This window comes from Portunus trituberculatus, chromosome 33, assembly GCF_017591435.1.
Source record: "Portunus trituberculatus isolate SZX2019 chromosome 33, ASM1759143v1, whole genome shotgun sequence".
Taxonomy (NCBI): Eukaryota; Metazoa; Arthropoda; class Malacostraca; order Decapoda; family Portunidae; genus Portunus; species Portunus trituberculatus.
Window position 1 is genome coordinate 15,040,402 of NC_059287.1, and position 12,682 is coordinate 15,053,083.

Here is a 12,682-nt window from a genome sequence, read left to right on the forward strand (position 1 = left end):
TTATCATCATTGTTTTATCAGTTGGAGTGATTTTTTTTTTTTTTGTTATCGCACCTTGATATGTTGGTATTATTTCACATTTTACAATAAACTTACACTAGAGGCCTTTATACACCAATGCATTAACCCCTCCACTATCATGACGCGTTTCCATATTCATTCAGCTTACCATTTCGTTATTTTATACAGATTCAGATACTCATGTGAGGGATTGAAATGGTGAAGACTGACCATTAATCTTCTGACCTCCATATACCCTTCCTAATGTAAATAAAATTGTCTAATCATACCTAAAATAACATCAATGTGTCCCAGTACTGAAGGGGTTATCGCCTGAAACAGTTGAACAAAATAAATCAAAACTTCTTACTTTATCCACGTTTCAATTAACTTTTATCACATGTCTATGCACCAAAGAAAATAGATGAATAAATAAACTTGTCCATAGAGCTTCCAATATAAACAAATGACATCAAACTAATACATAAAACCTGAAATACAAACATTCACTCTTGTGTCCATGTTTAAAGGCAAGAAATGGACAGTGAAATATAAAACAATTAATTTATTCTATAACTTCTGTACACAATGTCTCTATTTACAAGTACACTACCCATATCATACCCTCCATAGTAAAAGAGAGAGAGAGAGAGAGAGAGAGAGAGAGAGAGAGAGAGAGAGAGAGAGAGAGAGAGAGAGAGAGAGAGAGAGAGAGAGAGAGAGAGAGAGAGAGAGAGAGAGAACAAAACAAAGTAGAAGTTAGATTTAAAAGAAAAAATAGCACGAGAAAAAAGAAAACAATGAATGAATGAATAACGACACAAAGAAATGATAGAAAAAACTAAAAAATGACGAAAACAAAAATAGATAAAACAAACAATACAAATAAACAAAAAAACAAGAGTCTTATCTCACAAGAGGAACCAGAAAAACAAAAACAAAAAAATGAATAAATAAATGAATATAAAAAATAAATAAATAAATACATATAAATAAAAATAAGATAAAACCTGATAAACAAAAGAAGATGGAAAAAAAAAAAATCTCTTATCTCTTATCTCTCCTCCACTTCATAGCTGAGAGAGAGACCAGCATCCATTAATTCTCTCTTCACATATAGAATTTTCTCCTCCTCATGGTGATGAAAGATGACCAGCTGTAGCAAAGGCAGCACTCTGAAGCCCTCCGCCTCTAGCAACCTCTGTCTTAGTCTCTGTGGGGCCTTCAACACTCCAGCCGGCCTGTACGCTCCCCGTGACCCGATGTCCATGATGGCGATTCTGGGTAAGGTTGGGTTAGGTTAGGTTAGGTTATTATTATCATTATTATCTACCTATCTATTTATTTCTTATTTATTTATTTTATTTATATATTTATTTTTTGGGGTTAGGTTGGGTAAAATTTGGTTAAGTTAGGTTTGGTTTGGTTTTGAAAGGGGATATGGATAAGAGAGAGAGAGAGAGAGAGAGAGAGAGAGAGAGAGAGAGAGAGAGAGAGAGAGAGAGAGAGAGAGAGAGAGAGAGAGAGAGAGAGAGAGAGAGAGAGAGAGAGAGACTGCTCAAAAAAATATTTCTCATACTATAAAACTTTCACTCATTCACAACTTCTCATCAAAACAACAATGACAAATAAAAAAGGCAAACAATAAACACGCACAGATCACAACAAAAAAATAAACATGTGAACAAAAACAACAAGAATGACAGTAACTAGCCCATCACTGCATCACTCAGCCCATCAATAGGTTAGGTTAGGTCAGGTCAAGTTAGCCCATCACTCACTTGGTGGCACTGACAGGCAGGTCCAGGGAGGAGATGAACTGGTTCTTATTGATTGGGTCCTTGGCACTGGTCAGCTTGATGGGTTCTCCCTCTGGATCCAACACTAAAAGGTGGTCTGGCATGAAAGGAGAGAGGAGAATATATGAGGCAGATGTGGGAACTGGTATCTATCATAAGTTATATGGACAAATTTTAACTAACAAAACACACACAGATACACAGATGGATAGATAGATAGACAGATTTATCTACACACACACACACACACACACACACACACACACACACACACACACACACACACACATGTAAAACTTTTGAGAGTAATAAGGAACATCAAGGACCGTATGGAATTGCAGAAAGATAATGACAAGATCTGGGAATGGAGCCAAAAGTGGAAATTAGAATTTAATACCAGGAAATGCCATGTGATGGAAATGGGTAAAAGTAATAGAAGACCTATATTGGAATACAAAATGGGAGAAGAGATTATAATGAAAAGGAGTGAAGAGAAGGACCTGGGAACGATTACACAAGACACCCTAATTCCAGGAAGACACATAAATGGGTTCTATGCTTCAAAATACAAGATACTACCAAATATCAGGGTGGTATTCAATTACATAACTAAGAGTATAATGAAAAAGATCATAACCACTATAATAAGACCTAGATTAAAATATGCTGCAATAATGTGGTCACCATACAAGCAGAAGCACATCAAGAAGCTAGAAAAAATCCAAAAGACTGCTACAAAGATGGTGTCAGAAATAAATGGTCTTCCCTATGAAGAAAGACTGAAGGAAGTGGAACTACCAACTCTGAAGGATTGACAGGAGAGAGATCTAATAACGATGTATAAGATAGCGAACCTTATGGAAGAGATAGATAGACAAGATCTAGTATCACTAACAGAAGATGGAGATAGATGAACAAGAGGACACTCCAAGATCATGAAAAGTCAATGGTTGAGGAACATTAAAAAGTTTAGTTTTCCACATAGGACAGTGGACATCTGGACCGGCTTGAGCAATGAAAATGTAGGACTAGAAAGGAAAATTTAGATAAAAGTAGATATAGAGACAGATCATTTTGAGCCCTGCTCCAACCCTATAATATACAACTAAGTAAACACATACCTATGAATATTCCCCCACCACTCAGCAGTCCAGACATGAGGTAGCTTGGATCTGGCAGGATCTGGTGGAGCATGGCTTTGAGGAAGGACCTGGTGGGCTGCTGGCTGGCCCTCAACCTCCTGCCGGGCTCCAGGAAGGTCTCGGGGACCCTATGTGGGGACGACACCAGCCTCCCAAGGGCCTGGTCCACATCCACCAGCCGGCTGTGATTGATGTTCTCCTTGTGGTACTTCGACATGAACCTGGGAATGATCAGGAATGATGCTAGAGTGATGGTAAAGGACACACACATACGCCAAAAAATTAATAAACGACAATATCAATAATGGAAATAACAATAATAATAATGGAAATAAAATAAACAATAACAATAAAAATTATAAATATATAACTAACTAAATAAAAAATAAATTAATAAAATAAAATAAAATAAAGTAAAAAGATAAACTAAAAATATATAAACATATATAAATAAAAAAAGAAACAAACAAATGAAAACAAATGAAAACCAACTAATTTGATACTTCCACAAGACTAAAAAGATACATACATACATACACATCATACCAAGACTGTCTCCCACAACAAGACTAGCCAAAACAAGACACACAACTTTCACCTTCACACTAAGGAAACACACTAAGAACAATCACATTCAAACGACACCAATATTCACTGGAAACAACCACACTACCACTTACAATTCCTAATGGCATGTAACTAATAATATGTAATAATGTAAGGTAATAATGCAATATGACTTGTGACCACCCTTTTATTGCCTTAATCCTTTCAGTACTGGGACACATTTTTATCATGAGTTTTGGGTATGACTAGATGGTTTTATTGATATTAGGAAGGGTCTATGGGGGTCAGAAGATTAATAGCCAGTCTTCACTATTTCAATCCCCATGAGTTTCTGAAACTGTATAAAATTACCAAATAGTAAACAGAATAAATATGGAAACACATCATGATACTAAAGGGATTAAGGTTTGTATTTAGAAATGCTCTGCTCTCTCACCACGACTACTTTCCAAAGCCATAAAGATGATTAGCAGAGTTTTCAAGAATGCTTCTCAAGTTAATAATATAGAAATCTTATCATTCTGCCTCTAGAACAATAAAAACATCTTTAAAAACTCATGTAAATTTAAATAAAGCCTTTGAAACAGTGTAGGAGAAGTGCAGAAGTGTTTGAGAATACAAGCCTAAGTGTGACGGACGAGGCACTTACAGGCTAAGAGTGTCTGGGGAGGTGAGGATCTGCATCAGCTGGGGGTGGTAGTACTCAACACTCAGGAGTTCTACAGCCACCTGCAGTAGTGGTTTCTTGTAGTATTCCTGGGAAATGAGACAATATCATTCATTAATCATCAGCACTTCTAATTTATCAATCTTTTTTTTTACATGATAGAATAGAATAATTGGTGTGCTTGGTGTAAAATGTCTCCCCATCTATATTTTTTTCTTTTTTTGCCTCTAACAGTGATTTTGTAACAGTTTATGGCCGTAAGTTAAGTGTACTGGTATATTTGTTCAGTGAGACAGTGCATTGCTATCCAAATAAAATGGGGACAGTGGAACCATGCTTGCTTTGGGGTCCGAGGGGTCTCCAAGCGCACGGATTCAAATCCTGTCCATGGTCCGAATGTAGGTTGTGCTTCCTCACTCAGGGCAACAGTTTCTTAGCGGGTGGGCTTTGAGATAGGAGGTACCCCGAAAAGTATCCCCTTTTAGCTCATAAATTCCAGTGAAAAGCCCATATGGTATAAAAAAAAAAAAAAGAAGGAGCACATTACCACTCACTGCCTGAATTAAAAACATGAAGCATTACACTATAAAACACCAACAGGGACTCAAAACATGCAAATAACAAGGGACCACACTATCACTCCCAATGAAAGACACAAGGCAAAATATATCAAACCACCACCAACAACTTACATTAGCCAAACACAAGACACACTATCTAGGTAAAGATTTAAAACACTACCAGTAACACAGAAGACCATTTTATCACACATAGATAAAGATTTCAAGACAAACCATGACGTCGATAAATATTAAATATAGAGAGATAATATGTCCAGAGAGAGAGAGAGAGAGAGAGAGAGAGAGAGAGAGAGAGAGAGAGAGAGAGAGAGAGAGAGAGAGAGAGAGAGAGAGAGAGAGAGAGAGAGAGAGAGAGAGAGAGAGAGAGAGAGAGAGAGAGAGAGAGAGAGAGAGAGAGAGAGAGTGTCTGTATTTGTATCTCTGGTGAGGTCTTATTATTTAAAAAAAAAAAAAAAAAAAAAAAAACGAACACTCAAGGATTTACAAGACACCAAACCTTCCAAAACACACAAAAACATATCACAAACACACTCAAACATTTCAAAACACCACAAACACACACACACACACACACACACACACACACACCAAATTATCACAACACAAGACCTTTTGTAGTGCCTTACAGAGTTCATTTGGAGGGATTTGTGTGTCATCATAACATCCAGCACAGCCTTGAGTTCTTCAGGGGGCAGCGGCGTGACGGTGACGGCTGAGAGCAGTGACACCATCCCCACCTTGGCCTGTGATATGTCCTCTGGCTGTGAAATCATGAGCTTCACGGCATACTGCACTAGTTCCTCTGAGATGTAATTCTGTGGAAGGAATGGATGCTGCATTTTGTTTGCTGATAAGGTGAGAAAAGAGACAGAGACAAAGAAATACAGAGAGGCACAGAGAGAGAAAGAAAGACAAAGAAAGAGGGACAGAGACACAGACAGAAGTGGAGACAAGGAGATAGAGAAACACAAACACAGACATAGTGACACAGACACAGAGAAAAAGATACATAAAACAAGAGACAGAGAGACTCAAAGACAGAGAGATAAAGAGACAATGAGACAGAGAGACACAGAGAGAGAGAAACAAAGACAGAGACAGACAAAGAGACTCGAAGACAGAGAGACATAGAGATAGAGAGTAACAGAGATAAAGGCACAGGGAAAGAGAAACAAAAAAGTGAATAAGTGTGAGAATAAACAATTTTCCTCAGACAAAAAAAAAAAAAAAAAAAATAAATAAATAAATAAATAAATAAATAAATAAATAAATAAAAAAAAAAATAAAAAAGTAAGTGAATAAATAAAAAGAGAACAAACTGAGCAGCAAAAAAGTTATGTATATGAAATAAACAATTCAACATCAAAGTAACAAAATAAATCTTAAAGAAAAAAAAAAAAAAAAAAAAAATTACAAGCTTAACTGAAAAAAAAAAAAATAATAATAATAATTAATAAAAACAAGCACACACCATTTTAGACATTTTGGTGATGGTGTGTGCTGTCTTCTCAAAGGGGAGAGAGTGACGGCACACAAAGGAAGCCGCAGCGTTCAGGAACCTCTCATTATAGCAGCTCCTGTCCCCAAAATCATGGCCCATACTCAGCTTGGTCAGGGTCGACTCCATCTGTGAGAGCACCAAGAGGGATCAGAGTGGTTGACTAAGGTAGGGTGTTTGTTTATGAATTCAATGAGTGCTTAGGGTAGGGAGTCCCAGAGTTTATCAGAGAAAGGTATGAATGATTGAGAGTACTGGTTAACTCTTGCATTAGAGCTGGACAGAATAGGGGTTAGAGGAAGAGGAATGCCTTGTGCGGATAGGAGAGGAGGCGTGTAGTTAGCAACATCAGAAGAACAGTTAGCATGAAAATAGAAGTACAAAATTTTGGTGATGAGAAAGAAGCTGAAGAGGGTCAGTCAGAGGAGGGGAGTAGATGAGATGAAAAGCTTTTGATTCCATCCTATCTAACTGAGTGGAACCCCCCAAACATGCAAAGAGTACTCCACCTTTACAAATTCAACAGTTGTATAGAACATTCACCTTTACGAATTCCCAGTTACAAATAAAATCAAATCCCTAATTGATGAACACAAGACTTAAACTTATGAATAAAACTTGAATAATCACCTGCAAAAAACAATAAAACAAAATAAAAAAAGCTTTACTCCTGGAACACTGAGAGGCATTACCACCTCGTAGACAACTCTCTCTCTCTCTCTCTCTCTTACTGTAGAGAGAGAGAGAGTCTGCATCCCTTGCCAGAGACACACAGATAACTCCCTCTCCCTCTTGCCTGATGGGAAGAGAGAGAATCTGTATCCCTTGCCAGAGACACACAGACAACTCTCTCTCTCTCTCTCACCTGCTGGGAATAGAAAGTCTACATTCTTGGACAGAGACACACAGATGACTCTCTCTCACTCTCTTTCTCTCTCTCTCACCTGATGGGAAGAGAGTGAGTCTGTATCCCTGGCCAGAGTCTCCAAGCACTCCTTCATGATCACCTCCCTGGTCAGCTGCTCCTCCTGCGTCAACAGTCTCCTCTGCAGCTGCGGCGAGGACACACGAGTCAGGCTCCAAACAAGACTCATGGCTAAGATTGTGTCCCGTACGCTGCCTCGCTTGTACATCTCCTGCAGAAGGATGCCCAGGCCCTTCACCTTCCCCTGGCAGCAGATGGTGAATGCCTGCAGGAGGGAGTGAATATAGTGGTGGTGGTGGTGGTGGTGATAAGGTTAGGTTAGATTAAAAAAAAATGTTTTGCTTTTTATTTTCATGTTTTTTTTTATGGGAATGTGGTGGGTTTATTTGGGAGGGACGGGGAGAGGGAGAGGGAGAGAGAGAGAGAGAGAGAGAGAGAGAGAGAGAGAGAGAGAGAGAGAGAGAGAGAGAGAAACAGCAAAATAAATATGAAAATAAAGCTGTAAAAGAAAAAAAAATAGAGAAAGTAATAAAAGAGGAAGAGTAAGAAATAAAGGAAGAGAAGATAAGGAGAGAAGAGGAGAGGAGGAAGCAAATTTCTTACCACAACATCTTAACAACCATTAGAGATAAAAATATAATGTGCGCACACACACACACTCACCAGGGACAAGTAGGAGAAGGAGAGCTCGTTGAGGAATGCTGAGGGCAGGATGTTGCTGAGAAGGATAGGAGTGGCAGTGAGCAGTGCCTCTGAGAGTGGGGTGCGTTCCATCTTCTTCAGTAGAAAGTCCAGGAAGATCAGTTGCTTCAGGGTCAAGTCATTAATCTGGTGCTTCAACATCTGGGAGGGAGAAAAAGAGAAAAATAAGGATAGAAAGAAGAAAAAGAGATGAAAAATAAGGATATGCAGTTGTAGATTAAATTTTCATTTTCTAGATTGAAGAGACAGTTGTTTCAGAGATAAGTAATTCGTTTAGTACTTATATATCTGACAAAGAGAAGAGAGAGATACGAAATACAGATTAGGGTTTGTAGAGTAAGTTTCTATATTCCCTCTGTGGCAGAAGTCACTGCTTAAAAGAGACAATGTGACAGGAAGTATTAATATGGTATTCTAACATAGGAAAGGAGAAAGAGATATGAAGTAGAAAAATAAAGATGCAAAATTCCTAAATAGAAGAATTTAGCCAGTTCAAATAAAAAAACAAACACTTCAACCACACTTGAATCACATCACACTCACAAATAAACAAACAACAACCACACCATATGACAAACAAAAGAAAGCTATGAAAATAAAAATAAAGGTACATAATTCTTAGATAGAAGAATTATGCCGTTCAAATGAAAAAAACTAACCTACACTTAAACAATCATAAGCAATCACATCCTATTCACAAAATAAACAAAAGTTACACAGAATAAAGATAAACAAAAAGGAGAAATATGAAATAGAAAAATAAAGATGCAAACTTCTTAAATAGTAGTTATGCCATTTCAAACAACAAACTAGACAATACTTAAACTATTATACGCAATCACATTACACACACACACACACACACACACAAAAAAAAAATAAATAAATAAATAAAAAATAAAAAATCAGAATAAAGACAAACAAAAGGGAGATATGAAATAGAAAAAAATAAAGATGAAAAATTCCTGGATAGACGAATCATGCTAGTTCAATCACACATCATACACAATCACATTACACTCACAAAAAGTAAGAATGTTCACCTTTACAATTTCAATAGTTGTCTAGAACATTCACCTTTACAAATGCAATAATTGTCTGGAACATTTACCTTTACAATCTAATCTCTAATTAATGACAAACTTATGAATATAACTTAAATAATCACCTGCAAAACATAATAAAAACTCACAACAAATAAACACAAACAAAAATCACACACGATGAATATCTTACAATTATTTCACTCACCTGAAGAGCAACTTGGCAGAGCTTAGAGGTGGCAGGAACCCTTAGAAGACACAGGTACTTCAGGAGATTCAGCCAGTCGTCCACCTCCATTCGGCGACACTGAGAGTACAGCTGGTCACACAGAGCACTGAATCCCTCACTCTGTTGTGTCTGTGCACTGGAATCCTCGCTGACAAAGGTAATAGAGAGAAGTGTTATGTGTTTTTAAGTAAGTCTCATTTTTTACTATGTCATTTCTTATCCTCTGTGGTGAAAGAAGTAATAGGTAAAGTAGCGTAAGTTTTCAATGTTGCTCATTTTCATTATATCTTTTTTGTATCTTTTATGGTGAGAAAAGTAACAGGAAAAGTAAGTGCATGTTTTCAAATTGGTCTCGTTTTTACTATATCTTTTTTGTATTCTCTGTGGTGAGAAAAGTATCAGAAAAGAAGTTTATGTTTCCAAGTGGGTCTCATTTTTATTATATATTTTTTTCTATCCTCTGTGGTAAGCAATATATTGGAAAAGTAATTTATGTTTTCAAGATCAACTCTACTTTCTCTCCCAATTTGCTCTTCTTCCTCTTCCTATTTTCCTTCCATTAAAATAGCTATGATCAACTCTACTTTCTCTTCCATTCTGCTCTTCCTCCTTCTCCTATCTTCCTACCATTAAAATACCTATGATCAACACTACTTTCTCTCCCCTTTACTCACCTATTCTTTGCAAGGACCCCAAGCTTTTCCAAGAGTGCCAAACAGTGCTTGGTCTCCATGACATCATTGTGCCTTTCATATACTTCAAAGGCAGCAGCAACACTCTCGCACTCCTTGATCTTCACCACCAGCAGGTTACTCTCTTTCCGTCTTTGTTGGCTGGGTAACAGGAATTCTTCAGAGGTGGCTAAGCTGGAAAGGTCAGTCTGATGTGCCTTGGAGAGGGAGTCAGGGGCCATAAGGTGCTTCTCTATCTCATCCTCCTCCGGTGCTGTGATGAAGGAATCTGGCCCATGTGTTGTGTGGCCTCAAGAGGAAGGTTATTATGATTATTTGTCTATGAGTGGAAAGTACAGTTATTATGATAGCTTAGTTAGCTGTTAGGTTGGTTAGGCCCATGTGTGGTGTGGCCTGAATGGAGAAGTTATTTTGATTGTCTATGAGTGGGGAAGAAAAATTATTAGGATAGGTTAGATTAGTTTGGTTAGGCTCATAAATGTTGTCTATGAATGGGAAGTAAAGATGTTAGAATATGCTAGGTTAGTTGAGTTACATTAGATTCATGAGTGCTGACCTGAAGGGGAAGATTATTATAATTGTTTGTCAATTAGTGGGGGAAGAAAAATTATTAGGAGAGAACAGGTTATCTTATGTTAGGTTAATTTGGTTAACCCCATAAGTGGTGTGGCCTGAAGGGACAAGTAGCCATGATTGTTTGGTTGTGGGTAGGAAATAAAGTCTTTCACTGGTAGGTGGATAATAAAACTGAAGGACTGATTTGTTTGTGTTTATGAAATATTTTGATCAAAACAAAACTTCACTAGAAAAGTCAAGTGTTTGTATTTCTGGCTCAGATGTCAGGTGTTCCTCTTTGGTAGTAAAATTGTATGACTCATTTGTCTGCATCTAAGCAGAAAGACTTATTAGAAAAGTGAGTATGACATCCAAGACAAAAGACATTTATGAGCCATGTACAAATACAACAAGTTTAGGTACAGAATTAAACATGTACTTAAATAACTAACAATTTTGGAGAGAGTATAATATGCTGCTCAACTTTTAACAGGACCATGTACCATCGCCCCTCACCTGAGCAGTACCGGACAGCCCTAGCCTCACACAATGCTGTTCTGTTATGCAAGCACTTCCTCCTTGTGGTGGTGGTGTGCCTGAGTGCCAGCTGTGTTGCCCGGTGCAATCCCCGCACACTGAGGCTCAGCGGCCGGGCCAGGGCGTGCAGCAGTGCTGGAGACATTGTGTCTTGTCTCTTGCTTTCACTCAAGCACTATCTGCTGTAAGAAGAAAATTCAGATTACTTTTTCTATATATTAATTTCTTTCTTTATAAAAAGTTTAAGTTCTAATCAACTCAAAATACTTCACTTGAACTGCTTTATATCAAAATGCTCATTAAATCCTCTGACAATCTTCAAATAATTGCACATTTAGAATATCAAGATTAAACCAAGCCTGATCTAACTGAACTCCTAACTGGACATTCAGATTGCAGGACATATATTGTTTTTGAATTGCAGCCATCAAGACATTTAGTGATGAGACCTGCGGGATGAACCCTAGCTGACCAATCAGCAGAGTTAATAATTCAGTCATTACACACTGCACAATAAGGGAACCTGTCACCAACCTTAAGCGGTGATTGCTGACCCGACAGACGGCGCCCCTAGCTGTGCTTAGGGGCGGTGTGGCCACTGGCCAGGGATCACCTCACGTGGCGCCCCTGTGTCTTGAAGAGCCAGGGAGCACTGACACGTGCTGGCAGGGGCGTACAGGACACCACCATGTCACTCTACACAGCACATCACCGGACTTGAGCAACTGTGTTCACTTTCACGCCTGTTCTCGTGCTGCAGTGTTCCCCGCGAGCCGGGCACTGTTTACCTGAGGCTTGTGTTGTCGTCTGATTCTGACTGAGCCTGTTGATGTGTCTTTACAACAGCGTCCATTTGATTTTAATCCATTTCATTCTTTACAAGTGTTGATTGAAACTATTATAACATTAAAAGTATAAGATAAACTATAAAAAAAAGTCAGCTCTATATGTAGCAATTGCCAACTAGTTATTACCATTTACCACGTCTAAAATTCTAAAGCTCCCTACGGTAATGATTTGCACTGAAAACGTAATCTCCGAGTTTATTTCATTCATTTACCAGTGTAAATGAGACTCAGTCAATCCTTGAATTGTAAGCACTCTAGGTACTACCAAGTTGCCCTGTCACTTTTAAGTAATGATTCACTCCTCTTATCGTGTTTTCACTTATCTCTATTGTTCTAATACTGCATTCAGTTCCCTGCCTTTTTTTTTTTATCTTTTTTACTTTTCTATCTTTTCACATCCCACGCTAAGTCTAACCCTCCCCTGCTTCTCTCTAAATAAGCCACCAAACTTCTCACTACCTTGCTGTTCTATACTGATGCATTATTTCCATACGTCCGGATTTTCCCGGACATGTCCGGAATTCATGTGTTGAAATTTTGATCCTGTGGTAATTTTTGGGTGTCCCAGGTTAGCGGTGCAGGAAAGTAAAGACGCTGGTGCTAGACGTGATGACGAGGTCGCTGTGCGACTAATACAGGATAACCTAGATGGGCCCTGGTGGCCCTTTGTTATCCTATTATTTATGTTATGTTATGACGTGTGGATGGACGTGCTTCAGCTCCACCTCCTGACTGACGCTTAAATCCTGTCTGCCACATGTTTAGGGGGTGGCCAGCATGATCAGTCCTCCTCCCTTGTTGTATACGCTTACAACATTAAAGTTATCAATCAATCAATCATTTTTTTTCTTTTTTTGAGAATTCCTCAAATGTCCAGAATTTCTTCTTCCATCAATA

General features: G+C 38.2%; 1 protein-coding gene across 1 annotated transcript; it reads right to left on the reverse strand.

The window, feature by feature from the left end:
• Positions 1–777: 777 nt before the first annotated feature.
• Positions 778–11,771, reverse strand: LOC123512184. Its single transcript, XM_045268426.1, has 12 exons — positions 11,472–11,771; positions 10,917–11,119; positions 9,828–10,134; positions 9,133–9,301; positions 7,843–8,022; positions 7,199–7,444; positions 6,228–6,383; positions 5,383–5,571; positions 4,158–4,264; positions 2,921–3,162; positions 1,782–1,896; positions 778–1,280 (listed from the first exon to the last, which is right to left on the reverse strand). The coding sequence occupies exons 2-12, from the start codon at positions 11,080–11,082 to the stop codon at positions 1,055–1,057; spliced, it is 2,103 nt and encodes a 700-aa protein (XP_045124361.1). The 5' UTR covers positions 11,083–11,119; positions 11,472–11,771; the 3' UTR covers positions 778–1,054.
• Positions 11,772–12,682: the final 911 nt, after the last annotated feature.

Coding starts and splice junctions, on each gene's coding strand:
- LOC123512184 (XM_045268426.1), bottom strand. CDS start 11,082: ATGTCTCCAGCACTGCTGCACGCCCTGGCCCGGCCGCTGAGCCTCAGT. Junction 7,445..7,842: donor CCTTCTCCTACTTGTCCCTG/GTGAGTGTGTGT, acceptor TCCCTCCTGCAG/GCATTCACCATCTGCTGCCA. Junction 4,265..5,382: donor AATCCCTCCAAATGAACTCT/GTAAGGCACTAC, acceptor CTCATTTCCCAG/GAATACTACAAGAAACCACT.